Source organism: Aegilops tauschii, chromosome 2 (assembly GCF_002575655.3).
Source record: "Aegilops tauschii subsp. strangulata cultivar AL8/78 chromosome 2, Aet v6.0, whole genome shotgun sequence".
Lineage (NCBI taxonomy): Eukaryota > Viridiplantae > Streptophyta > Magnoliopsida > Poales > Poaceae > Aegilops > Aegilops tauschii.
In genome coordinates, this window is record NC_053036.3 from 586,530,077 (window position 1) to 586,558,042 (window position 27,966).

At 43.6% G+C, this 27,966-nt stretch overlaps 2 protein-coding genes, 1 non-coding gene and 2 pseudogenes across 3 annotated transcripts; all 5 read left to right on the forward strand.

Moving 5' to 3' along the window:
• Positions 1 to 1,962: 1,962 nt before the first annotated feature.
• LOC120975184 (small nucleolar RNA U3) lies at positions 1,963 to 2,171 on the forward strand. The gene has a single exon (XR_005771011.1). It is a non-coding gene; the product is annotated as a small nucleolar RNA U3 (small nucleolar RNA).
• Positions 2,172 to 2,901: 730 nt separating this feature from the next.
• Positions 2,902 to 10,705, forward strand: LOC109745442 (phylloplanin-like; annotated as a pseudogene).
• A 5,972-nt stretch (positions 10,706 to 16,677) lies between these two features.
• Positions 16,678 to 19,825, forward strand: LOC109745446 (probable metal-nicotianamine transporter YSL6). The gene is made up of 5 exons (XM_020304564.3): positions 16,678 to 16,772; positions 17,668 to 17,799; positions 18,020 to 18,209; positions 18,666 to 18,798; positions 18,891 to 19,825. Exons 1-5 carry the CDS (start codon positions 16,678 to 16,680, stop codon positions 19,823 to 19,825), a joined length of 1,485 nt encoding a protein of 494 aa, XP_020160153.3.
• A 3,295-nt stretch (positions 19,826 to 23,120) lies between these two features.
• LOC120975182 (small nucleolar RNA U3) lies at positions 23,121 to 23,390 on the forward strand (annotated as a pseudogene).
• A 1,204-nt stretch (positions 23,391 to 24,594) lies between these two features.
• Positions 24,595 to 25,534, forward strand: LOC109745441 (phylloplanin). Its single transcript, XM_020304561.2, has 2 exons — positions 24,595 to 24,826; positions 24,918 to 25,534. The coding sequence occupies exons 1-2, from the start codon at positions 24,661 to 24,663 to the stop codon at positions 25,277 to 25,279; spliced, it is 528 nt and encodes a 175-aa protein (XP_020160150.1). The 5' UTR covers positions 24,595 to 24,660; the 3' UTR covers positions 25,280 to 25,534.
• The last annotated feature ends 2,432 nt before the right edge of the window (positions 25,535 to 27,966 follow it).

A 27,966-nucleotide genomic window follows, 5' to 3' on the forward strand; every position in this document is an offset into this window, starting at 1 on the left:
TCTTCCAGCTGATGTGGGGAGAGCTAAGGAAGGATCTTTCAAATATCTAAAGGATCGAATATGGAAGCATGTGCAAGGATGGATGGAGAAGGCTCTATCCGCTGGTGGCAATGAAGTGCTAATCAAATCAGTTTCTCAGGCAATCCCTACATACTCTATGGCTTGTTTCAAATTGCCACGGGGCCTATGCCAGCATATCAATGGCTTGTTGAGGAAATTTTGGTGGGGATCAAAGAAAGGAGAGAGGAATACTGCGTGGGTCTCTTGGGAAGTCATGTCACAACCAAAATGCATGGGAGGTATGGGCTTTCGCGACATCGAACTCTTCAACTTGGCGCTACTTGCCCGGCATGCCTGGCGACTCCTCATTTAGCCTGACTCCCTCAGTGCTCGGATACTTAAAGCAGTATACTATCCGTCGTCCTCAATCCTCGAGGCAGAAGTGGGCAAGAACCCATCACAAGTATGGCGCTCCATAGTTGAAGGGCGAGACACACTTAAGCTCGGTCTTGTGAAGCGAATCAGATCGTGAGAAGATACCAATATTTGGCGTGACAATTGGATCCCCCATGATTTCAAGCTCCGGCCGGTTAGAACTCATAAACCCTGTCACTTTCACATGGAACCGTGCAATGCTTCAGGAGCATCTGTATCCAATGGACATGGAGGCAATCCTCAACATCCCTCTGAGCAGCAAGATTCAGGCGGACTTCTGGTCATGGCATTATGAGCGGAAGGGCATCTTCACGGTGAGTTCAGCATATAGACTACTTGCCTCGACAAAGCAGCAGCGTACGGATTGGCTGGAGCACAACGATGGTCATTCCAATCGCAAAGCTGACAGCCGTTCATGGGCCAAACTATGAGGAGCTGCGGTCCCCTCAAAGGTGAGAGTTTTCGCTTGGAGACTAGCCAAAACTTCCATACCCACAGGGCATGTTCGAAAGCATAGAAGCATGGCCGACTCGGCTGAATGTTCAATATGTCATGCGGCTGTGGATACATTGCGCCACTCGCTTTTTGACTGCTATATGGTGCGCTGTGTTTGGGCCCTCACCGATGAAGATCTCACTGAAACTATCATCTCCAACCGGACGGACGATGCCAAGTTGTGAATGTTTTGGCTGGTGGAGACCCTAGCAACGACGGACCTTGCACATGTGCTCGTAATGTTGTGGGCAATCTGGTGGGCGAGACGCTGAGCTATTCATGACAACCAGTTCCAGAGCCCCCTCAGTACCCATGTGTTTGTAAACAAGTTCATGGCGGAGCTTGATCAGATTCCAGAGAGGGGGCACGCACCAAAGAGCTGCATGCACTATCCAAGGACCTACATGTAACATCCAGGGGTACACATGTAACGCCTAGGGGCCTGCATGTAATTTCTAGACAAACTGCGAGGCAGTCAGCATAGCCCGCATGGCTACCGCCGGAATCCCATGACACTAAGATGAATGCTGATGGGTTTTTTTCCCCAAGATTGGGGAGAAGGGCGCTTCTGCAGTGGTTTGTCGAGATAAACATGATAACTACCTACGGGAGGCCTCCTAGACCCGGCAATTCTTGAGGCACAGGCGTGTAGCGAGGCGCTAGCACTTGCTACAGATCAACATGTCCAATCCGTATGTGTGGCTTCAGACTGTCTAGAAGTCGTGACAAGGATTGCCGATGACTCCCCATGCAGGTTCTTTCCAGTCTTGCAAGATATCAAGCATCTGAGGAAGGCTTTTCGTGATGTCAAGTTTATTCACGAGAAGAGGAGACACAATGGAGAGGCCCATGCTTTAGCTAAGCCTGCTGCATCTCTCCCTCCCGGGCATCATGTGTGGCTTGCTACTTTGCCCGATATTATCTGTATCCCCATAACTTTGAATGTTTAATAAAGGATACAATTTTCGCTAAAAAAAAGCTGTTTCGATCCTGCGGAACCAGCTAAAAATAAGATTAACACAACACCATAGCATGACCTTACTTGAACAGGATATGTTCTATAGTAATCTTACTGTTTGCATCCTTGATTGGTAGGAAGGCAAGCACTAAAGTTTGGTTGATGACACAAGCCCTGTGGGCCAAAGCGTGATTAACGGCTCAGATCGGTTGCTGATCGTGTGGCTGTAGAGGATCGTTCCTGTGAAGCTCTAAATTTGCCGGTTCTTACTGGAAGAGAGAGTGAGGCTGAGTGTGATTTCCTTTTCCTTTTTAATTCGTGTCAGTGTAGTTTTTTTTTTTTTTTTTTGAGAAGTCGTGTCAGTGCAGTAGGAGTGTAGGACTGGCCGGCTGCAAAAGCCCACAGGAAGCCTGGCCGGTTGGGCCGTTGAGAGGTTCCTCATTTTTCTTCCTGACAAGGATGTCGCTATATTTTTTGTTTCTTCTCTCAAATAAAAGGACGTCGCTATATATAGTTTCTCCCTTTTCTGCATGAACCAAAATCCATTAAGTCCACACGCATGCACCAATCGAGCACGCCCGCGGATCACGTGCGCGCCCTAGGCTATCTTGCTAAACTGGAACAGTACGCTACGCAATACGCATGCATGCTATCCGTTCGTCGATCCAACTAATCTGGCTCCATTCATCATTTGGAAATAACAAGGCCAGCGTGCCCACTCCCTCGTAGCTCTCGCGATCAAAAACTCTAGCTTGCATGCATGCATGCGCTGCCCCGTGAACTGAGCTTGTTGGTGCAGCTTTGGAGCATGCGTTTGGGCCAAGTTGCTTCGAACTTTGGATCCTTCCTGCACCCGACGCGGACGGCAGCGTGCCCAGCTACGACACTGCAAGCATGCGCACCGTGATTCAGTGAAACCAGCAAGTGTTAGGGCTACCTAGTCGTGTTGAACGGCGGCAACTTGGCCTCCTCGCACGCCTATAAAAGGAGGATCCATGCAGCAGCATAGGCCACCACACTCAGCACAGCACAACATCCTCTCACACATACAACAACAACAACAGATCGATCGACCGGATCCACGCCAATGACAACCAAGAGCCTTCTTCTCGCCGCCCTCCTGGTCCTCGCCGTCAGCCTGGCACCGCACGGTGCGGAGGCGGCGGGCAAGCAGCCTCCACTGGCAATGATCTCCGGCGTGGTGCCATGCAGCGCCGGGAACTCCATCAACGCGGCTGCGGTTCCGCCATTCCCGAGTAAGGACCTCTGCCAGCCTCCATAGCCACCTATCTCTACTCTTATAAAAAATTGAGTTGATGATAATGGTGTGCCTTGATATACCTTTGGATCGGAGTAGGCTAGTAGATCCGGTGAACCTACCTTGTGCAGCAGTAGATGAACTCGAGCTGGAGGCCATCGTGGTGCTGGGGCGCACGGCGATGGCGGAGAGTGGGCAAGGTGGTGGTGGCGGCGATGTGTAGGCAGTGGCGGCGGCGGAGCTTCCCGTCACTGTCAGCGCTAGACCTAGATCGGGTCGGGGTTTTCGGTGGGGAGACTGGCAATGCGGTGAACCTCGTACTGCGTGCCACCGGCCCCCACCTCTTTATGTAGCGCTGCGTGACAGGGGCCCGTCAACCATATTGCGGTTGGGCGCCCCCGATCAGGGCGCGGATCAGGGGCCCGGTGGGCCGTTGGGCCCACACGGAAAGAGATCAACCTAACATTCTCCCCCTTGATCTCAACTTTTACTTTTAACCTTATACTTTCTAGTTTATTTGTTTCATCGCATATTGGTACATAGAGCATGTTTCATCGTCACGGCTTAATTGCCGTTAGAATCATACAGCTACAACATACGTTATGTTCAGAAACAAATTCTGTTCCTTTTGGGCCTATCCAGGAATCATAAGGCTTTCCCTTAAACCCATGCCGGCTAAGTGTTCCTTGAACACATTGGGTGGTAAGCCTTTCGTTAGCGGATCCGCAAGCATATATTTTGTCCTTATATGCTCGAGACTTATAGTTTGATCCTGGATTTTATCTTTCACAACATAATACCTTATCTATTGTTTTGGCAGCATTACTCGACTTGTTGTGAGCGTAAAATACCGCGGGCTGGTTGTCGCAGTACATCTTTAGTGGTTTGTGAATACAATCTACCACTTTCAAGTCGGGTACAAATTTCTTTAGCCATATCGCCTGCCCCGTGGCTTCGAAGCATGCTATGAATTCTGCATACATCGTGGATGATGCAACTATCGACTGTTTGGAGCTTTTCCACGAAATAGCTCCCCCAGCGAGGGTGAATATGTATCCTGATGTGGATTTTCTATCATCTCTGTCCCCCGCAAAATCTGTGTCTGAATACCCTTTTATCTCTAGGGAATCACTTCTCCTGTATATTAGCATGTAGTCCTTCATGCCTTGCGCATAACGCAATGCTTTCTTTACCATCTTCCAGTGCTCTAGGCCTGGATTCTCTTGATATCTACCGAGTACCCCGGTGATAAAAGCTAAGTCAGGGCGAGTGCACACTTGTGCATACTGTAAGCTGCCAACTGCCGAAGCATATGGTACTGCTTTCATTTGATCGATCTCATACTGGTTCTTGGGACATTGAAATTTCCCAAAACTATCGCCCTTGACTATTGGAGCAGGTGTGGCTTTACTCGCATGCATATTATACTTTTTAAGAACCTTTTCTAAATATGCTTGCTGAGATAGTCCTAAGACTCCATTGTCCTATCTCGGTGAATTTCTATGCCCAAAACATATGATGCTTCACCAAGATCTGTTATGTCAAAATTTGAGGATAAGTATTTCTTTGTTTCTTGTAGTAGAATAACATCACTACTAGCAAGCAGGATATCATCCACATACAAGATTAGGAAAATATATTTCCCATTTTTAAACATTGCATAAATGCAATTATCCTCAATATTTTCTTTAAATCCAAAACTTTTAATCGTTTGATTAAACTTTAGATACCACTGCCGAGAGGCTTGTCTTAATCCATAAATGGATTTCTTCAGGCGGCATCCCATATTTTCCTTGCCTTCCATGATAAAACCCTTGGGTTGTTTCATGTAGACCTTTTCTTTTAAATCACCATTCAGAAATGCCGTCTTAACATCCATTTGATGTAACTCTAAATCAAAATGAGCAACTAATGCCATTATGATTCTGAAGGAATCCTTACATGAGACTGGAGAAAATGTCTCATTGTAATCTATCCCTTCTCTTTGTGTAAATCCTTTTGCCACGAGTCGTGCTTTATACTTTTCTATATTCCCTTTAGAGTCATACTTAATTTTGTAGACCCATTTACAGCCTACTGTTTTGGCTCCTTTGGGAATTTCCTCTAAGTCCCAAACATCTTTGGAACTCATTGATTTCATCTCGTCTTCCATTGCCTTCATCCACTTCGATGAACGAGGGCTTCTCATGGCTTCTTCATATGAGGTGGGATCTTTTTCCATATGAACCATTTCTGTGTTATAAACTTTAAAGTCGGTAGAAATAGCTGACTTTCTTGGTCTTGTAGACCTTCTAAGGGCCTCAGTTTCTAGCACATTTTGTGCCTCAACTTCCGGCACTTCTTCTAAATTTTGCTGTTGCACCTCCCTTTCATGCTCAACAACGGGTTCAGTCGGCTCCTGACGGACAGGTTCCGGGTCTTCCCCCATAGCTGTCATGGGTGGAGTTGCAACTGGTAGTGAGAAAAATGGCTCCTGAATCATCGGATTAGGTGCATGCACCCTCTTCTCCTCAAGATCAATTTTCCGAGCTACCAAGCTCCCCCTCATCATTTCGTCCTCTAAGAAGACTACATGTCTCGTTTCTACAAACTTTGTATATCTGTCAGGGCAGTAGAAACGAAAACCTTTTGATCTGTCTGGATAGCCAATGAAGTGGCAACTTACTGTTTTGGGATCTAACTTTGCAATGTTTGGATTAAACATTTTGGCCTCAGCAGGGCACCCCCACACCCTGAAGTGTTGTAGGGAGGGCATCCTTCCTGTCCATAGCTCGTACGGTGTTTTGGGCACCGACTTGCTTGGTACTCTATTGAGAATGTGAATGGCGGTTTTAAGCGCCTCCATCCATAATCCCAATGGCAAGTTGGAATAACTCATCATGCTGCGCACCATATCCATAAGGGTACGGTTGCGCCTTTCAGCTACTCCATTTTGCTGAGGCTCGCCCGGCATTGAATACTGGGCTACTATGCCAGTCTCCTGCAAGAACTTTGCAAAAGGTCCAGGGACTTGGCCATATGGAGTGTGTCGACCGTAGTACTCTCCCCCACGGTTGGACCTTCCATTCTTATTCTTTTATCGTGCTGATTCTCAACTTCAGCTTTGAATATTTTAAATTTATCCAACGCTTCCGATCTTTCTTTGATTGGATAAATATAACCATAGCGAGAGTAATCATCTGTGAATGTGATGAACGAGTCATATCCATCCACACTTTTCACCGGAAATGGTCCACAAATATCAGTGTGAATGATTTCTAGTGTGCCTGTGCTATGGATTGCACCTTTTTTTATTTGTTTTACGTACTTTCCTTTAATGCAATCTATGCATTGTTCTAAGTCTGAAAATTCTAACGGAGGAAGAATTTCACTTTTGACTAATCTTTCTATTCTCCCCTTCGAAATATGGCCCAAGCGACAGTGCCATAATTTTGATGAGTCAAATGTTCTTTTTCTTTTCTTTTGTTCTTTATTCGACGCAGAGACATGTTCTTTCACATTGCAAACGGAATAAACTTTTTCACGAAGTGATAACAAATAAAGCTCATCATGTAGTAAAGCATCACCCACATAAGCATTATTTAACCAAATGGCACACTTGCCATGTCCAAAATAACACTCATAATTATCTTTGTCCAAGCAAGAAACACTTATTAAGTTTCTATGACATGATGGAACAAATAAAACATCTCTAAGTAGAAGATTGAATCCATCAGCTAACTCCAAGGAGATATCACCGACAGCTTCAACTTCTGCTTCGACTCCGTTCGCCACTTCAATGCGTCTTTCGCTTCTTAGCGTAGTCCGCGTCAAATGGAATCCCTGTAAAGAATTTACAACATGAACAGTTGCTCCTGAGTCAATCCACCAAGTGGATTTTGAAAACTGTGCATACATGGATTCATTGACAAATGAAACTATATTGTTACCTTTTTTTGCCATGATTGACTTTAGCCAAACAGGACAGTCTTTCTTGTAATGCCCGGTCTTCTTACAGTGGAGACAAGTGTCTTTGTCCACTGAGAAAGGCTGTTGCTGACGCTGATGTTGATAGGAAACTTTTCCTTGTGGCTTTGAAGGAGAACTTTTGTTGTTTAGATTGTAATTCTTTCTTTTGTGACCATGCACATAGTTGAGTGTACCACCATGTGAGGCTTTTAGTCTCTCCTCTTCTTGAACACACATTGCTATTGTCTTTTCTACGTCCCATGTTCCAGGTGACATATTATAGTTCACAACAAAAGCTTCAAACTCCTTCGGCAATGAAGCCATGACAAGGTGGACCAGGAGCGCTGGTTTTATTTCCAGATCCGCATCCATGGGTTTGAGCTTTGCTGCCATATTGCTCATCCTGAGGATGTGCTCTCTTATGCCATGACTACCACCTGTGTATTTTTCAGTCACCAGTTGCTCTAACACCTGGGTGGCATATATCTTTGAAGAGCCAGTGAACTGGCTCTTTATCTTTGAGAGCAACTCCCCTGCGGAAGTGCACTCTGCAATGGAGCCCACAATGGCGCTCTCAATGGTGTTCTTTATAAAAGCCATGCATTTTTTATTTGCATTGACCCACTTTTGATTATCTATGAGGTAGGACTGCTCCAAAGGAGCACAGTCCCCTTTCTTTTTAGCCCATGCAGCATCATCGTCAGTAGCCTCTCTTACTGGCTCTGTGGGTCTGGCCGGCTGTGGTTTCTTCACAACCCAGTCAAGATCAGCACAAAAAAACGCCAGTTCAACTTTCTTCCTCCACTCAGTGTGGTTGTCACCTCTAAGTGTCGGAACTTCTTTTAGGCAACTCATCAAATGAAAGCCTCCTGAAATTACAATTTAAGTGACATCAATATAACAATCATATGTATTAATCTAACGTTGGTCAAATTAAACATATAACTGTCTATGCAATTAAATCTATATTGCCGTTGGGCAAAAATAAGAAATAAATGCACCTTTAAATTTCAATAATAAAACATGATCATGTTATTAACAACGTTGGTCATAAAAATAACATAATCATATTCATTTTAATAATCACTTTAACATGCTCTTAAAACCTTAATACTATGTAAACTTTTATTTTCTTTGTAAAAGAGCATTAATTATTTACGCAGCGGAAAATCATGAATAAAAATTCATGAACTTTTACTCTTCACGGAAACTTTTCTTTGACCAAATAAGAAATCATGAACTTTTTTAGTTTTCTTTATAAAATTCATGAACATTTATTTTCTGAAAATTTTCTTTTTGCATTTTCAGAAACTTTTTCTGTCACTTTTCTATTTTCTAGACAAAATTTTCGTTGGAAAAAATTGCATAGGAAAGCTATTTAAAATCTGCCCAGAAACTGGACTAGAACTATTAAAAAACGAAAAAGGAAAACGGCTGCACAGCCGGCCTCGGCCCAGCTCGCGCCTCCCTTTCGGCCCAATGGCCCGCAGCCGCTTTAGGGTTTAGATCTGGGCCGTCCGTGACGATCCGACGGTCCAGCGCGGATCTCGCTGGATCAAAACCAGCTGCGATCGGCCTCTCCGCCGAAAACCTAGTCACTTTCTCCCTTCGCCTCTCTCTTCTTCTCCTCGTGACGGCGGAGGCACGGGGCTGCGCCCCGGCCGCCCTGCCCGGCCGCCGGCGACGGCAGCGGTTCCACCGCGCCATGCCCGCGCTTCCTTTCCCTTCCCCCTTTCTGAGAGAGAGGCTCTGCCAAGCCCTCTGCTCCCCTTCGCGCGCTCGCTGTGGCTCTCCTCGCCGGAGACCGCAGGAAGAGAGAGGGGCTCGCCCAGGCTGGCCGCCCCGGCTACCGGCGACGGCGGCAAGGGCCACCGCGTCGCGCGCGGCGACTCTCCCTTCCCTTCTCGCGTCGCCCTTGGTCTCTTTCACGCTCATCCACCACCGCCTCCTCTCTGTGTCACCGAGGACGACGACGGCGTGAAGTAGCTGTGCCCCTGCCGACCCCTTCGCCGGTCGCGCGTTCCCCTTGTGGTGAGCGCGCCGCCGTCGAATGGGTCGGTGGTGGTGTTCTTTGCCCCTGAAAAGGGGTGGTGTTCTTCTTCTCGATGCCTCGGCTTGCCGATGCGCATCGAGATCGGGAGGAACGGCGCGGCCAGAGCGGCGGCGCAACTTTCCTTTTGATGTCTTTGCCCTCTTTTTACTTTTAGGGTTCTTGGGGGAGGGGATCTCTTTTCTTTTTCTTTTTCTGTTGTTGTTTCTTTGTACCGAAATCAAACTAGCCCGATCTGGCTGATACCATTGATATACCTTTGGATCGGAGTAGGCTAGTAGATCCGATGAACCTACCTTGTGCAGCAGTAGATGAACTCGAGCTGGAGGCCATCGTGGTGCTGGAGCGCACGGCGATGGCGGAGAGTGGGCAAGGTGGTGGTGGCGGCGGCGGAGCTTCCCGTCACTGTCAGCGCTAGACCTAGATCGGGTCGGGGTTTTCGGTGGGGAGACTGGCAACGCGGTGAACCTCGTACTGCGTGCCGCCGGCCCCCACCTCTTTATGTAGCGCTGCGTGACAGGGGCCCGTCAACCATATTGCGGTTGGGCGCCCCCGATCAGGGCGCGGATCAGGGGCCCGGTGGGCCGTTGGGCCCACACGGAAAGAGATCAACCTAACATGCCTGCCATTTTGCAATATAAACCGTCCGATCTATACCTGACAGATAGAAAGCGAACTATGCTAATTTTATAAAAAGATACCCGCAACTCTCTCCACATTTGCAGATAAGGCCTTTCTTCGTTCATCCTTATCTCACACAGCCTCATTGTTGAGCAATTAAAAAATGAAGCCTCTGAAACAATCTGGCAAGATGGCCACTACCGGCGTCGTCCATCCCCATGCCTCCGTTCTGTCCAACCACCAATCACCACCACTTTCCACTCCTCCTCACCTTATCTCTGCTCTTTCTCGAGATATCATTAGTTTTTACACATGAAATTACTTCCGTATGGGTCAATCTCAACAAGTGTTTTGTAAAAAAATGCATTTTGATGTTCCGTGCAATGCACCGGCATCTTGCTAGTAAATAATTATATTCAACCGCCGTCTTACGTTTGCTTTGCTTCTTTGCTCCCGACAGACGCCGCCGTGCAGATGGTGTGCGGCCGTGATGTGATGGCCAGCGCGACGACGGACCGCAGCGGAACGTACACCATGAACATGGGCCCGGCCACCTCGTCGCTGCTCGCCCCTCTGCTCGCCAACCAGTGCAAGGTCGTGGTGGTCACCCTGCTAGCCGCGTGCAACGCATCCCTGGCCAGCGTCACCGGGACGCTGACCGCACCGGTTCAGCTCCTGGGTATTGACAGTGGCAGCGGCAGCGGCAGCGGCGGCCTGGGGGGCTTGGCGGCCTAATTGGCCTCATCGGCCAGATCGTGGGCGGTCTCCTCGGTGGCATCCTTAACATCATCCCATTGCCATTTTCTGTTGTCTAGATGCTTGACTACAACCGGCGTGTCGATCGACGATACAACGAACCTAAATATTACAGTACTTGCCGAGCTATCAATGTATCCACTTGTCAAAGATCCCCGCTTTATTATTATGTAAAATCTACTCATGTGGTATGTGTTACCGCTTCTAAGAAGCACAAAAGTAAGCATATCGCCTAATAATACTCTGAGTGTGTGTCGTGTGATCGATGTTCGTTTGTGAAAAATAAAGCGACGTCTGTGATATTACTATGTGATTAATTACTTGCTTCCTCTTTTGACATTGTGATTGGTCACTTGCATATCAGCTCACTTCTCCGCGGTATCTGTACAAAGTCGTGTCTAACAGAGTCAATTGCAAGAAACTACCACATTTGCGGCTAGGTTTGCAGAAAACCACAAGTCACTAATCCGTTGCAAAAAACAACGTAAAATCTCTAATCTTATTGCAAAAAGCACTGATCGGGTGATTTGGTCCCTTTGATCGCTTTCTGACAACTGGGGCCCAATTGTAAGGTGCTGACATGGCAAAAATTAACATACACATCCCTGGATCAAAAATAAGAAAGCAATCAGACCCCCCACCCATCCCCCCCTCCCTTGCGCTCGTGACCCATCTCACATCTTCCCTGCGCGACTGACCTTCCTCCGGCGCCGACTCCGGCTCCGGCCACCTCACCTAACCCGTCGGCGCTGCCCTAACCTGCTAGGGCCTAGCAATTCTTCCTGCTGTAATCAACATCGTCGTTGTCTCCTTCCTTGTCGGCGGCAGGGGCGGGGGCGGGCGCGGTGGCGGAGTGCAGGGACGAGACGGCGCCGGCGAGTGCGCGGAGGAGGGGCCACGGCGGGGGAAAGGAGCGGGGACGCCTCGGTGGGCACGGGAGGGGACACCACGAGGAGGAGGAGGAGGATGTCGTCATGGAGCCCCGTTGCCCAGCCCCTGGTGGTGGTGCACCGCACGACGTCCCCAACTGCTCTGAGCTGCTGCTTCGGGCACGGCGTCGAGCCGGGGAGGAGCGGTGTCGAGCTGCTGCCGCTGCTTGCACGGCGTCGAGCAGCCGCGGGGCCGAGCACTCCCGCCGCCATGGAGCTGAGGGTGCCGCTGCTGCCCTTCTCTACTGAGGATGTCGCCGCGGCGGCTGCGCGCAGACGAAGCCATCATCTGGGGACGGCGGCGCAGGACATCGACGGCGACATCGTCAGGTTGGAGCAAGGCACGGCGGCGGTGACGGGAGCCGGCGGGATCAAGAGCAGGGGGATTGAGAGCAAGGGGGTTGATTGCTTTTATTTTTAGATCCAGGGGTGTGTATGACATTAGTTTGCCAAGTCAGCTCTTGACAGCCGGGCCTCACTTGTCAGAAAGCGATCAAAGGGACCAAATCACCTGATCAGTGCTTTTTGCAATAAGATTAGAGATTTTACGGTGTTTTTTGCAACGGATTAGTGACTTGGTGGTTTTCTGCAAACCTAGCCGCAAATGTGGTAGTTTCTTGCAATTGACTCTGTCTAACACCATAATTTGTGTATTACTAGAGGCTAACACGCCATTCTTCATTCATGGAATCAACTCTTTTTAGGGATTGACAATATGTCAATCCACTGAATATCAAATTTGTGTCAGTCGCCTTTTGGCCACTTTGCGATTTCTTTGGGCCGTGCCTATTAGGAGCAAGTAATGACGCCGCCGCCCGAGCGACTCCCCTCCATGATGCTGCCGTATCAATGCCTAATAGGCAACTCGTACATCCACTCAATTGTTGTCTACATGCGCATGGATACATGGAAAACAACGCCATATGTAACTGTATATTACAAGCATACCTATGTATGTATCAATGTATGCACGATGCAGAAGCCAAATGCAACACATCCCCGTCCACGTAGCTCATATAAAAAAGGGATAAAGAGAACAAACAGGCTACACAAATATCAGTCAACTATTCACCTATAATAGTGAGATTTCCACAAAAAAGAGTTTTCTAAAAAGTAATGGATTAGTGACATCGGTGTTATCCTTAGTCCTTAGAAAAGAAAAGAAAATAAAAACTAAAAAAATAAAGAATCGAGTAAAACTAAAAAAAATGAAGTTCCATGGAATAATGAATTTATGGCATTGGTATTACCCTTTCAGAACAAACAAATAAAATAAAAATCAAAAAACCAAAAAAATGAAGTTTTCTAAAAATAAATGAAACCCTTTGAAAAGAAAGAAAATGAAAAAAAAAACAACTTTCAAAACTTGTACACACACAGAAACAAATCTAAAACAAACAAAATTTGCACAAAATATACCCACAAATTGCGCTTTTTCAAATATGAAAGAATAAGCATACAATAGTGAAACTCTCACAAAAAAGTTTCCTAAGGAGGAATGAATTAATCGCATTGTTATTAACGTAAAGAAGCATAAAACAGTAATTGAAAAATGAAAATAATGAAGTTTTATAGGAAAATGAATCAGTGACATTGATATTACCTTCTAAAAGAAAAAGAAAACTTGCACACCACTTTGCATTGAAATTGCACATTTTGCAGTATGCAAAGAATAATTATATAATAGTGCAATCTTTCCATGTACTTCATAGTATTTGTACATATACATTTACACTGACCAAACATCCAAAAATTCCACACACAAATTCGACATTCTACTACAATTTATACACATATTATTTAGTACTTGCATTTATACTTACACACAAAAAATCTAAACAAACAATAAGAAAATTTGCACAAAATACACACACAAATTGCGCTTTTCTCAAATATGCAAGAATAAGCATACAATAGTGAAACTTTTGCAAAAAAAATGTTTCTAAGGAGGAATGAATTAGTGGCACTATTATTAACTTAAGGAAGAATAAAAAACTAAAAAATCAAAATAATGAAGTTTTATAGAAAAATGAATTAGTGGCATTGGTATTACCCTTTAAAAAAGGAAATAATTAAAAAACTTGCATACCACTTTGCACTGAAATTGCACAATTTGCAGTATGCATAGAATAATTAATATATAATAGTGCGATATTTCCATATATAATAGTGCAACAAATATCATAAAGGGTTCAACCAGATCTTCAAGAACAGTACAACTACTCAATCAAAGACATGAAGGTTAGACAAGTTACAAGCCGGTGAAGGGAGAAGGCATGGTGGTGATGGTGGAGACGGAGCGCGGTGTCGATGATGATGCTGGTGCCCGCACCGGTGGTGATGGAGATGGGGGTGGCGCCGGTGACGGCGCCGGCGCGAGGGCCGATGCTCATGGTGACGGAGCCTTCTCCTTTTTCACTTGGTGTTGTCCCTTCTTCTCATGTGGTGTAGTGGTAATGGAGATGACCTTGGATGTGTTCTCCGTGAATGAAATGGGATGGCGGCGGCTAGGGTTGAGGATGACATATATAGGAGCCTCCCTAGCCTCCTCTCTTGTTGGGCTTTATCCAAGGGCTCTAGATGAGCCAAATCCTCTTCCCATTTCTTCTTTACAAGCTAAGGATCTCGTGGGATCAAACGGGGACGAAATTGGTGAAGAAACCCATCTGGAAGCGCAACTTTCGGAGCTATGTGCAGGCCATACGACCGGCAAAACAACTGCGTGCGGTCGCATGAAACGCCATCTTTTGTCGTGAACTTCTCCGGTAAAACGGTCGCCATTTCGTCATGTGAACTCGGAATTTGACGTTCTTGTGCTCGTTAGATTCGTATGATGACGCCGGTCTATTTCCGATTTTAGATCTTGATTTGGAGCACTTTGAAAAAGTCAGGTTTTCCGACCTCTGGAATGGCTAAGTCTGGTCCTGGGTGACTCCGTATTGAACCCATCCATGGTCCTTTCATCGTGCTTGGTCCTACGTTGCTCAAAAACACCTGTAGACACAAGAAAAGAAATAAAAACCAAATAAAAATACTAAATATGCAATGCTCACATGGAAAAGTGCAAATAGTTAAGTACTGGTAAACATGCATGATACGTCTTCAACGTATCTATATTTTTTTATTGTTCCATGCTATTATATTATCTGTTTTGGATGTTTTATATGCATTAATATGCTATTTTATATTATTTTTGGGACTAACCTATTAACCTAGAGCCCAGTGTCAGTTTCTGTTTTTCCTTGTTTTAGAGTTTCGCAGAAAAAGAATACCAAACGGAGTCCAAATGGAATAAAACTTTCGCGATGATTTTTCTTGGACCAGAAGACATCCAGAGGACTTGGAGTACACGTCAGGGAAGCCACGAGGCACCCACAAGGTCGGAGGGCGTGCCCAGGGGGTAGGGTGCGCCCCCACCCTTATGGGCCCCTCGTGACTCCAGCGACCTATTTCCTCCACCTATATATTCTCCAAAATTCCAAAACCTACCAGGAGAGCCACGAAAACACTTTTCCACCGCAGCAACCTTCTGTACCCGTGAGATCCCATCTAGGGGCCTTTTCCGGCGTCCTGCCGGAGGGGGATTCAATCACGGAGGGCTTCTACATCAACACCATTGCCTCTCCGATGAAGCGTGAGTAGTTTACCTCAGACCTACGGGTCCATATCTAGTAGCTAGATGACTTCTTCTCTCTCTTTTATTCTCAATACCATGTTCTCCTCGATGTTCTTGGAGATCTATCCGATGTAATACTCTTTTGCGGTGTGTTTGCCGAGATCCAATGAATTGTGGATTTATCATCAGCTTATCTATGAATATTATTTAAATCTTCTCTGAATTCTTATATGCATGATTTGATATCTTTGCAAGTCTCTTCGAACTATCGATTTGGTTTGGCCAACTAGATTGGTTTTCTTACAATGGGAGAAGTGCCTAGCTTTGGGTTCAATCTTGCGGTGCTCGATCCCAGTGACAGAAGGGGAACCACCACGTGTTGTATTGTTGCCATCGAGGATAAAAAGATGGGGTTTTCATCATATTGCTTGAGTTTACCCCGCTACATTATGTCATATTACTTAATGCGTTACTCTGTTCTATGAACTTAAAACTCTAGATGCAGGCAAGAGTCGGTCAATGTGTGCAGTAATAGTAGTAGATGCAGGCAGGAGTCGGTCTACTTGATACGGACGTGATGCCTATATTCATGATCATTGCCTTAGATATCGTCATAATTATGCACATTTCTATCAACTGCTCGGCAGTAATTTGTTCACCCACCGTGATATTTTTTATCTTGAGAGAAGCCTCTAGTCAAACCTATGGCCCCCGGGTCTATTTTCCATCATATAAGTTTTCGATCTACAATTTTAGTTTCCGATTTACTTCCTTTGCAATCTTTTACTTTCCGTTCCATAAACCAAAAAATACCAAAAATATTACTTTACCATTTATCCATCTCTATCAGATCTCACTTTGTGAATAACCATGAAGGGATTGACAACCCCTTTATCGCGTTGGGTGCAAGTTGGTGTTTGTTTGTGCAGGTATTCGGTGACTTGCGTGCTGTCTCCTACTGGATTGATACCTTGGATCTCAAAACTGAGAAAAATACTTACTCTACTTTGCTGCATCACCCTTTCCTCTTCAAGGTAAAACCAACGCAAGCTCAAGAAGTAGCAATGCATGCACTACAAAAAAACAATTCCATGATGATACGTGTTTGTCACAGTAGGTCACGTTTTCTGTCATGCACATACATCCGCGACTATTTTATGACAGAATGAAGATAGTCATACCTGTGCTGTCGTAGAATTGTTCCATGACAATACTCAAATTATCATCACGGAAGTGTTCACTTCCATGACGATAAATGACGCATCATGGAAGTATTTTCGTCAAGGGTAACCGACACGTGGCATCCACCATAACAGGTCAGCGCTAAGCTATTGGGTTTCGGTTTGGATCCGCTAACCCGTTAACAGCATGGGCCAGTGGGAATTTTCCACGTGTAAAATTCTCATTGGCCAAAGAAACCACGTGTCGGCTCGTCGTCACGACTGATGTCATCCATTATGTGTAATTCATTCTTGTTCCATACAATCAAATCTCATTAAAATGTATTGTGAATAATTTCTAAGCAATGTGTGACTGCAACTCACTACCTATTTTTTCTTCTTATCTATACAAATTCGGCAAACTAAGTTAAGTTTTGGTGTTTGCTAGGTGATGGTGATTGATTACAAGCTAACCTATCCTAGTGGAACTGCCAGCGCTATGTTGATAAATAGCGTCCATAGCACTACTGGAGTTGAACTTGTGGAGTAAGAAACATACCAACATTGATCCTTAATTTTGTTGACTATGTGATGCTTCTTGTCTGGTGATGGCATTAATATGGATTTTGTATGATAGAATGTAGTACAGTCCACAATTAGTAATATTGAAATAATAGAAAAGTGGTTTCTACGGACCTATATGGTGCTTTTACAGCGTATATCAGCTCATCCAAGTTTACTATAGGTTCTCTGCGGCTTAAGTACTTTTAGGAGCATCTCCCAGCCGTTAGCGACTTATTTAAATTTGATGGTCTTCTAGTTAGCCTTTAAATTTAAAGGTCTTCCAGTTGGCCTTTTCCAGCTTGTTAAATACTATTAGTTGCCAAAATCCCAGAATAGTCCAGTAATTTGCACATTAGTCTTCTACCCATTAGACATATTCATGTACTGTGTATTGGCCAAAACCTATGTATCGGCCAATTCTGACAGTACATTTATCGGACAGTTCCTTGTGCCTGTTTTTTGAAGTATGGCTGTGAGAGAATTAATTTATTTTTAGAGATTCCGCTGTATTTTATCCTTGCAATACATAATTAAGAAAAAAATATCAATAATAAGGTTTTACTGTTCTATTCATCTTGTAGTTAGTTTCCAATGAATTGAGACTAGGAGTTCTGCAATCTTATATCTCTACAGAGCTTATACTTTTAGCAGGAGGGGTGACAAACATTGGAAATTTATATTATACATAGATTGTGAATCTTTTGATAAATACTGTACAAAATAGCAGTATATTGTTTTCATGGAAAATCATGAATGATCTATTTGTTAACTTAGGATAAACTTTGACACCTCTATATTTTATTGTAATGACAACATATACTTGGGTAACTTCATTTCTTAAGTTTAGGTGGTACTAACTTTATTTTTGTGCTTGCAGAAAACAAGTTAGCTGCCTTGAAAAATATTTAAGCATCAGTTTTCTTTGGAACTGCTTTAAGTGGTTCTGGTGTTGGGGACTCTTGTGGTTTGATAATTTCCCTTCCTTGGGACTTGCAGCATTTAAGAACACATAAGTTTGCTGCTAATGTGTTTGTGATATTATTTCAAAGTTCACATTTTACAATTTAAAAGTGGATTACTTTTACCTTTAAGTCAGCACAAAATGCTGCCTTACTTATCCTCTTTAGGGCTTATTTGACAGGCAAGGATTATAATATGAAACTACTTGTCCTTTAAGATGGAATATCATATGCTTTATATCCAAAAGCTTATTATTTCTATTTTTATAGGTTTTATTTTGACTTTAGTCCAACCTATATTGGATGTGGTCTTATATGTCCACATATTGTTAACTGCTCTGCACTTATTGGAGCCATCATATCCTGGGGTTTTCTTTGGCCATATATATCCACAAAAGCTGGGGAGTGGTATCCAGCTGACCTTGGAAGCAACGACTTCAAAGGTCTCTATGGGTACAAGGTACGGTGGTGAAAGATTCTGATGTTTATGTCATAATGAATTAAAAGTCAATTCCATGATGTATCTTGATTATATTTTTGTCCATTCAACTGTAATGGTTTTTAACCAACAAATTGAGAACCATATAATGAATTAGTCTAAGAAAATAACAAGATTATGAATCACTATCTACAAGGCTTGGCAAAAGAAAGTCTCTTATTTCTCTCCATAATAAATAAACCATTAAATCTCCAAGTTGTTGTTGTGAATATATGAGTAATACAGATAACTCACTTTAATGCAATTCTTCAGTGGACACGGTGGTCATAAATTGTGAGTACGATGAAATTGATCTCAAGAACGTATAGAGTGGCTCGTCTATGTCATTAACTTCATAAGTTATTCTTTATTTGCTCACCAATCAGTCTTTGCCAACATTATGTTTTCTAAAGGCTAAGTTGTGTTGCACCTTTTCAGGTTTTTGTATCCATATCCTTGATACTCAGGGATGGTATTTATAACCTCATGAAAATCATTTATGCTACTATCAAGGAAACAATGAATGCACGATCACATCAAGGAAGGCTTCCCCTTGTTTGGGTTCAGGATGGTAATGTCATGTTCTTATTGTACCCACTTGACCTTCCAATATATATATCATATATCATGGCTCTCATATTATTTTTCCTTTTATTATCTCAGATAAAATTTCCAAATTATCAGCCCAAGAAAAGCTTCTAAATGAGGTGTTTGTAAAGGACAATATCCCTCCTTGGTTGGCAGGATCCGGTTACGTGGGCCTTGCAGCAATTTCAACTGCAACTCTACCAATGATGTTCCCACAACTCAAGTGGTACCTTGTCCTCTCTACTTATCTTGTTGTCCCTCTACTCGCCTTCTGCAACTCATATGGCACTGGCCTAACAAACTGGAACCTTGCATCGACATATGGAAAGATAGGACTTTTCATTTTTGCCTCATGGGTTGGCCATCATGGTTGTGTGATCGCTGGCTTAGAAGCTTGTGGTGTTATGATGTCCATAATATCCACTGCCAGTGATCTCATGCAGGACTTCAAGACTTGTTACCTCACCCTCTCTTCGCCAAGGTCCATGTTTGTGTCACAGTTGATTGGGACCGCTCTTGGTTGTGTCATTGCACCCCTCACCTTTTGGCTTTACTGGATGGCATTCGATATTGGCAATCCCGATGGCATGTTCAAAGCTCCATACGCTATCATCTACCGTGAGATGTCAATCATGGGTGTCGAAGGATTCTCAGTGCTACCGCAACAGTGCCTAGCAATCTGCTCTATCTTCTTCTTTGTAGCCATAGCAATCAACCTCCTGCGAGACGTCACTCCAACAAGGGTGTCAAATTTCATCCCACTCCCGATGGCCATGGCTGTTCCATTTTACATTGGGGCATACTTTGCGATTGACATGTTTGTTGGCACTGTCATCTTGTTTGTTTGGGAGAGGGTGAACCGTAAGGAGTCCGAGGACTTCGCAGGTGCGGTTGCTTCTGGTTTGATATGTGGTGATGGTATTTGGAGTGTCCCTTCTTCGATATTGTCCATCATGAAGATTGACCCGCCGATGTGCATGTACATCAAGCCATCCCTTACCTACGGCTGAGAATAGAGGAAATTTACCAATTTTATGTGATTGTACCACAAGAGAATAGAATCACGCTGTGTACATATTTTACACTCGTGTAATTTAGACCGTTGAAATATAGCAATAACTTTGTACGGTGTATTTCCCCCCTTGTATAAAAAGAAGCTCTGCTCATGATGTTGGTGTCTTCTTCATCTGGTTTCTTGCTTTGTTTACACTAGTGTCAAAAACTCTCTTATATTATGGGACGGAGGAAGTAGTAGTATTTCTCAACTTGATCTATCTTTTGCTTGATATATATGTTTTGCTGGAAGTTTGCCTGCCACTACTGCGTGTTGTGTGTTTTGTTTGGCTTATTCCACTCCACGCCGCTACTGGTTGGAACCTGGTATTCTATGTCACTATTGCGGGATACAACCTGGGTACACTGTTTTCTTTAGCAAAACAATGTCGGTATATTGGGAAGGGAAGAAGCTTTCGTGTCGTGGGTGGTTGGAACTAGAAGATGGGCTGATGTCCGAAGAGTTTGATTGAAATAACAACGCTAGTGGCAGTTTCTTTCCTATCTATCAAAACAGGCTGGGACCACTCTTTTTTTTTCAAAATAGGCTAGGAATCGAAACCACCATTGCGTACTGGGCCGGGGATGAGGATCCTCTGCCGTTCGGCAGCGTGCGGAAACAGGCCCACATGGCAGTGCCACAACGGCAAGCGCCGTACGTCAGGGGAGGCGCTTCCCTGGGCCGGTCCATTACGTGCGAAGCGCCCAACCACGACGTGGGTTCAGAGTGGTGAACGACTATTAGTACCGAGAGCTCCTATTGGGCGCCTTATGCACCCGTTCAGACTAGTAGCGCCCACCGTACTGGGCCGGGGATGAGGATCCTCTGCCGTTCGGCAGCGTGCCGTTCGGCCATTGGGAAACAGGCCCACATGGCAGTGCCACAACGGCAAGCGCCGTACGTCAGGGGAGGCGCTTCCCTGGGCCGGTCCATTACGTGCGAAGCGCCCAACCACGACGTGGGTTCAGAGTGGTGAACGACTATTAGTACCGAGAGCTCCTATTGGGCGCCTTATGCACCCGTTCAGACTAGTAGCGCCCACTGCGAGCAGCTCCAGTGAATGGTTGGGTAACCACTTGACCTATTAACCACTTGCAAAATTATACAACGCGTAGTTCTTAAGAACTAAATTTTGGCCGCGCTATTTAGTAAAAGGGGATTTCTTTTGAAAAGAAATGTGAACAAAATTTGAGTGTCCCCAGATTTAGAAAAAAAGTTCATGTATTAAAAAACGTTCACGAATTCAAAACGTTCATAATACTGAAAAAAAATTCATAGATTATCAAAAAAGTTCACAAATTTGAAAAAAGTTCACCGATTATAAAAAAAATTCATTGGTTCTAAAAAAAAGTTTGCAAATTTAAAAAAAGTTCATTGATTTTCAAAAAAAGTTCATCAACTCTGAAAAAAACATGGAATTTCAAAAAAGTTCATCAAAGTTTGAAAAAACTTCATTAAATTTGGAAAAAAGTTGATGGGATTTGAAAAAAGTTCACAAAAAAATGAAAAAAGTTCATCGAATACGAAAAAGAGTTCACCAAATTTGAGAAAAAGTTCATCGGATGTGAAAAAAGTTCATCAAATTTTAAAAACACTTCATGGAATTTGAAAAAGTTCATCAAAATTTTGGAAAAGTTCATTAAATACGAAAATAGTTCACCGAATTTGAAAAAATTTCATCAATTTTGCAGAAAAGATTTATGAAGAAAGAAAGTTTCTCGAATTAGAAAAAAGAAAGGAAAAAAGGACAGAAAAAAGGAATGGGAAAGAAGAAAACGGAAGAAAACATCTATATCTATATCTATATCTAATATTAAAGGACGGATTGTTTTTCCACTATTTTTCGTCCAGGGTAACTTTTTCGTCCGTCGCTACCGATCGCGACTTGACGCATCCCTCCGATCTCTTCGTACATATGCGGCTTCTCTCCTCTGGTATTGACTCTAAGCCAATTCTGTGGCCCATTGCATGCTGACCTTAGTTATGGGCCGACCAACATGTGTGGGCTTGCTGGTCCTTTGGGTGCCAAAACAAAATGTCAATTAAAATACACGCCTTGTGGAGTTGAACCCCCGACCTCACGTTACATAGCTGTGTTGCCAGCCACACCACCTAGCGACCGAGTAGAACTAATTAGCAGCAGAAACTTTTAAGTAGTACATACAATCACAAATCTTTTTTTGTAATTTCCAATAATTATTGTAAAAAACTGTGTCTGTTTCTTTTTAATTTCCAATAATTCTTGGAAAAAAATGTGACAATTTTTCCTTAAATATTTGCATAATGTTTGAAATCGTGAATTAATTTTAAAGTTCAAACAAACTTTTAAAACCTGAACAAATATGTATTGAAGTTCTTATATACGATGAACAAATTTAAATATACATTGACGTTTTTCTATACTCCGAAAAAAAATTAAATACACATTGAACAGTTTTTTGATATACGCTGAACAATATTTAAAACCACTTTGAACATTTTTTACATATAAATTGAACATTTTTGTAGTTTACACTGAATATTTTAAAAATACACATTGAACATATATACCTTGAATAATATTTAAATTTGCGCTGAACAAATTTGGAGTTCCAAACAAATTGAAAGTGAACAAAATTTTAAAAGAGTTAACCCTTTTCGAAAACAAGAACAGTTTCCTCAAAAATGTAAGTAGTTTTTGAAGTGCGAGCATTTTTCAAAATTGTGAACAAGTTTGATTGGTGTGACATGTGGTGGTGAACCCATCGCCTTAGGATTAAGCACATTGGACGCGTTGTGATCAGGTGGGCATCATAGTCACCGTCCGTCAGAATGGGAAGAAGGATAAGCGGTGACACGGTCAAGTATCGTGTCGACTTAGAGGACGTGGACCTGTTAGGAGTCTTGAGCCATGCTTACTGGGACAGAGTCATGATATTGTTTCTCCCGTTGCAACGCACAGGCATGTTTGCTAGTAAAACTAACACAACTAGGGCAGTGGTCGGGTGGTTGTCGTGTCGTACTCTATTCCGCTCATTGAGGGATTGACTCCCAGCTCTCTCGCGCAAACGGCCGCATCTTTTTTGAACTTTCAAGGAACAGAAAAAAAGACGAAAGTGGGCCGGCCCAAGGCGCAGAGGGGGTGTGCGCCTGTTAGCCGGTTTTCCTATATCCGGCGCTTAAGGCGCCGAATAGGATCTGGCATTAGTACCACCTGGATTATTTACATCCTGCGGAACTAGCTTAAAAAGAGATTAATGCAACACCATAGCACGCCCTTACTTGAACAGGATCAGTTCTATAGTAATCGTACCGTTGCATCCTTGATTGGTAAGGAGGCAAGCACTAAAGCTTGGTTGATGACACCTGGCGTCCTGACCTGTGGGCCAGAGCGTGATTAACGCCTCAGATTGGTCGCTGATCATGTGGCGGTAGAGGATCATTCCTGTTCAGCTCTTTTTCTTTTTTCTTTTTTTCTTTTTTTTTTGCGGGGCTGTTCAGCTCTTGTTGACCAGGGTGACTCACAGGTTGTCCGACAGGCTCTCTCTTCCCCATCTTTTGTTTTCCGTACCAGCATTTTGGCATACACAGGTTTAATTTTTTGTGCTGGGAGGTTAGAATCACATACAGTACTACTACTACCTTGAGTGCAGCCAACCAGTCACTCATGGTTTTCATACAATGCCTGTCTGATGCCATCGATCCCATGAGTTACCAAAGTGGTCGCCCTTGATCCCTGAGCCTGCCAGGTTCATTCTTGGCCATGAGCACCGGTCCCGTCCTTGCAGAACACCGACGGGAGCCCCAGCTCCGCTCCGGTGGCCGTGCCGCCATAGCCCGGGTGCTCCTCTGCTGGTGTACCGCTGTCTGGCGGCCTCGGGATGCACGGTAGAGTCGGGTGCTAATGAAACTGGGCATTCATTGAGGTGGAGCTCTACATTTGCCGGTTCATGTCACGCTTGCCAGGAAAACTGAAGTTCAGTTAGCGATGCAGCTAGAGCTAGTTGACTGAAAAACATCGCCGAAGTCCCATTGCTTCTCGGACCAGCCAGCTGAGTTCATGGTCATTGATTTGGTTAGCACTTTGCAAACACAGGTTCTGTAAAGTTGAGTATATATGCTCCAATTTAACCTTATTGAGCCAGTAATTGCAGTGATCGTGAGTGTGTGAGGTTCCACATTTTCCTTCCAATAGGATTGCGAATCCGACTGACAAGGACGTCGCTATATATAGTTTCTCCCTTCTTCTGCATGAACCAAAAATCATCAATAATTCCACACGCATGCACCAATCGAGCACGCCCGCGGATCACGCGCGCGCCCTAGGCTATCTATCTGGCTAAGCTGGAGCGGTACGCTACGCGATACGCATGCATGCTATGATTGCTATCCGTTGCTTGATCCAACTGATGAATCTGGCCACATTCATCATTTGGCAATAACAAGGCCGGCGTGCCCACGCCCTCGTAGCTCTCGCGATCAAAAATCTCTAGCTTGGCATGCGCTGCCCCGTGAACTGAGCTGACGGCGATTTTTGCTGCTGCTTTGGAGCATGCGTTTGGGCCAAGTTTTGGATCCTTCCCATGCCCGACGCGGACGACAGCGTGCCCAGCTACGACACCGCAAGCATGCGCACAGGGATTCACTGAAACCAGCTACCTAGTCCGCTAGTCGTATTAAACAGCGCCAACTTGGCCTCCTCGCAAGCCTATAAAAGGGGGGATCCATGCAGCAGCATAAGCCACCACACTCAGCACAGCACAACATCCTCTCACACATACAACAACAGAGAGATCGAGCGGATCCAAGCCAATGGCAACCAAGAGCCTTCTTCTGGCCGCCCTCCTCGTCCTCACCGTCAGCATGGCGCCGCACGGTGCGGAGGCGGGCAAGCAGCTTCCACTGGCAATCATCTCCGGCATAGTGCCATGCAGCGCCGGGAACTCCATCAACGTGGCTGCGGTTCCGCCGTTCCCGAGTAAGGACCTCTCCCAGCCTTCATAGCCACCTATAAGCAAATTATATTGAACCGCCGTCTTACGTTTGCTTTGCTTCTTTGCTGTGGACAGACGCCGCCGTGCAGATGGTGTGCGGCCGTGATGTGATGGCCAGCGCCACGGCGGACCGCAGCGGAACGTACACCATGAACATGGGCCCGGCCACCTCGTCGCTGCTCGCCCCTCTGCTCGGCAACCAGTGCAAGGTGGTGGTGGTCACCCCGCTCGCCGCGTGCAACGCGTCCCTGGCCAGCGTCAGCGGGACGCTGACCGCGCCCGTGCAGCTCCTGGGTATTGACACTGGCAGCGGCACCGGCAGCGGTAGCGGTGGCCTCGGGGGGCTTGGCGGCCTAATTGGCCTCATCGGCCAGATTGTGGGCGGCCTCCTCGGTGGCATCCTTAACATTATTCCATTGCCCTTCTCCCTCGTCTAGATGCTCCTGCTACCGGCGTGTCAATCAAAGATTCAACGGACCTAAATAAATAAATACGTACATGACAACCTACCAATGTACCCAATGGTCAACTATCCCCGCTTTATTATGTAAAAATCTACTCATGTGGTATCTGTTACCGCTTCTAAGAAGCACAAAAGTAAGCATGTCGCGTAATACTCCGAGTGTGAGTCCTGTAATCAATGTTTGTTTGTGAAAAATAAAGCTACGTCTGTGATAGTACTATGTGATTAATTACTTGCTTCTTCTCTTGACATTGTGATTGGTCACTTGCTTATCAGCTCACTTCTCCGGTGTATCTGTACAAAGTCGTGTCTAACATCATAATTTGTGTATTACTACTTTACTAGAGGCTAACACGCCATTCTTCACTCATGGAATTAACTCTTTTTAAGGATTGACTACATGTCAATCGGCTGAATATCGTATTTGGGTCAGTCATCTTTTGCCTCTTTGCGACTTCTTTGGACCGTGACTATTAGGAGCAGGTAACGACGCCACCATCGGAGCTAATGCATGCAAGGACGACTTCCTTCCATGATGCTGCCGCATCAATGCCAAATAAGCAACTCGTACATCCACTTAATTGCTGTCTACGGGTGCATGGATACCACAAAAAAAGTGAGATTTCCACACAAAAAAGTGTTTTCTAAAGAGTAATGGATTAGTGGCATTGGTGTTATCCTTACTAAAGAAAAGAAAATGAAAACTAAAATAAAATAAAATAAATGAAGTTCTATGGAAGAATGAATTCGTGACATTGGTATTACCCTTTCAGAAAAATAATTAAAAATAATGAAGTTTTCTGAAATGAAATGAAACCCTTTAAAAAGAAAGAAAATGAAAAAGAAAAAACTTCCAAAACTTGCACTGAAATTGCATTTTTTTGAAATATGCAAAGAATAAGCATATAATAGTGAATTTTCACATTCAACTATAATATACAAACATATTATTTAGTACTTGCATTTATACTTACACACAAAGAAACAAATCTAAAACAAACAATAACAAAAATTGCACAAAATATACACACAAATTGAGCTTTTTCAAATATGAAAGAATAAGCATACAATAGTGAAACTTTCACAAAAAGGTTCCTTAAGGAGGAATCAATTAGTGACATTGTTATAACTTAAAGAAGAATAAAACAATAACTAAAAATCAAAATAATGAAGTTTTATAGGAAAAATGAATTAGTGGTGTAGAAATTAACCTTTAAAATAAAAAAACTTGCACACCACTTTGCATTGAAATTGCACATTTTGACGTATGCAAAGAATAATTATATAATAGTGCAATCTTTCCATGTACTTTATAATATTTGTATGTATACATTTACACTTACCCAACATTCAAAAATTCCACATTCTACTACAATTTACACACATATTATTTGGTACTTGCATTTATACTTACAAAAAATAAAAAATAAACAATAACAAAATTTGCAAAAAATATACACACAAATTGCGGTTTTCTCACATATGCAAGAATAAGCATACAATAGTGAAACTTTCGCAAAAAAGTTTCCTAAGGAGGAATCAATTAGTTGCATTGTTATTAACTTAAAGAAGAATAAAACAATAACTAAAAATGAAAATAAAGAAGTTTCATAGAAAAAATAAATTGGTGACATTGGTATTACCCTTTAAAAAAGAAAATAATTAAAAAAATTGCGCACCACTTTGCACTGAAATTGCACATTTTGCAGTATGCATAGAATAATTATATAATAGTGCGCTATTTCCATGTACTTTATAGTATTGTGCGTATACATTTACACTGACCTAACATCCAAAAATTCCACAAAATAAAAACAAACTGACCATAAAGAAAAACTAAAAACGAAAGCAAAAACAAATAAATATAAAAGAACAAAGAGGTTGTGGACTGATTTCTTTGGGCCGTGCCTATTAGGAGCAAGTAATGACGCCACCGCCGGAGCTAATGCATGCAAGGAGGACTATCCATGATGCTGACGCATCAATGCCTAATAGGCAACTCGTACATCCACTTGTCTACAGGCGCATGGATACATGGAAAACAACACCATATGTAACAATATATTACAAGCATACCTATGTATGTATGCACGTATATGCGAAGACCAAATGCAACACATCCCCGTCCACGTAGCCCATAGAAAAAATATATAAAGAGAACGTATCAGGCTACACAAATATCAGTCAACTACTCACCACAAACATATAATAGTGAGATTTTCACGAAAAAGTATTTCCTAAAGACTAATGGATTAGTGACATCGGTGTCATCCTTGCAAAAGAAAATAAAAATGAAAACTAAAACAAAATCAAAAAATGAAGTTCTATGGAAGAATGAGTTCGCGGCAATGCTATTACCCTTTCAGAAAAAATAAAATCTAAAATCAAAATAATGAAGTTTTCTGAAAAGAAATGAAACCCTTTAAAATGAAAAAAAAATGAAAAAGAAAAACCTTTCAAAACTTGCACTGAAATTGTATTTTTTTGAAATATGCAAAGAATAAGCATAGTGCAATTTTCACATTCTACTATAATATACAAAGATACTCCCTCCGTTCTTAAATATAAGTCTTTGTAGAGATTCCACTATGGACCACACACGAATCTATATAGATGCATTTTAGAGTGTAGATTCATTCATTTTGCTCCGCATGTAGTCCA

What these genes read in the sequence shown, in the direction of transcription:
- LOC109745446 (XM_020304564.3), top strand. Translation starts at nt 16,678, where the DNA reads ATGGTGATTGATTACAAGCTAACCTATCCTAGTGGAACTGCCAGCGCT. An exon ending in ACTGGAGTTGAACTTGTGGA is followed by an intron (nt 16,773 to 17,667) that starts GTAAGAAACATA and finishes TTGTGCTTGCAG; the next exon opens with AAAACAAGTTAGCTGCCTTG. An exon ending in AAGGTCTCTATGGGTACAAG is followed by an intron (nt 18,210 to 18,665) that starts GTACGGTGGTGA and finishes GCACCTTTTCAG; the next exon opens with GTTTTTGTATCCATATCCTT.
- LOC109745441 (XM_020304561.2), top strand. Translation starts at nt 24,661, where the DNA reads ATGGCAACCAAGAGCCTTCTTCTGGCCGCCCTCCTCGTCCTCACCGTC. An exon ending in TGCGGTTCCGCCGTTCCCGA is followed by an intron (nt 24,827 to 24,917) that starts GTAAGGACCTCT and finishes TGCTGTGGACAG; the next exon opens with ACGCCGCCGTGCAGATGGTG.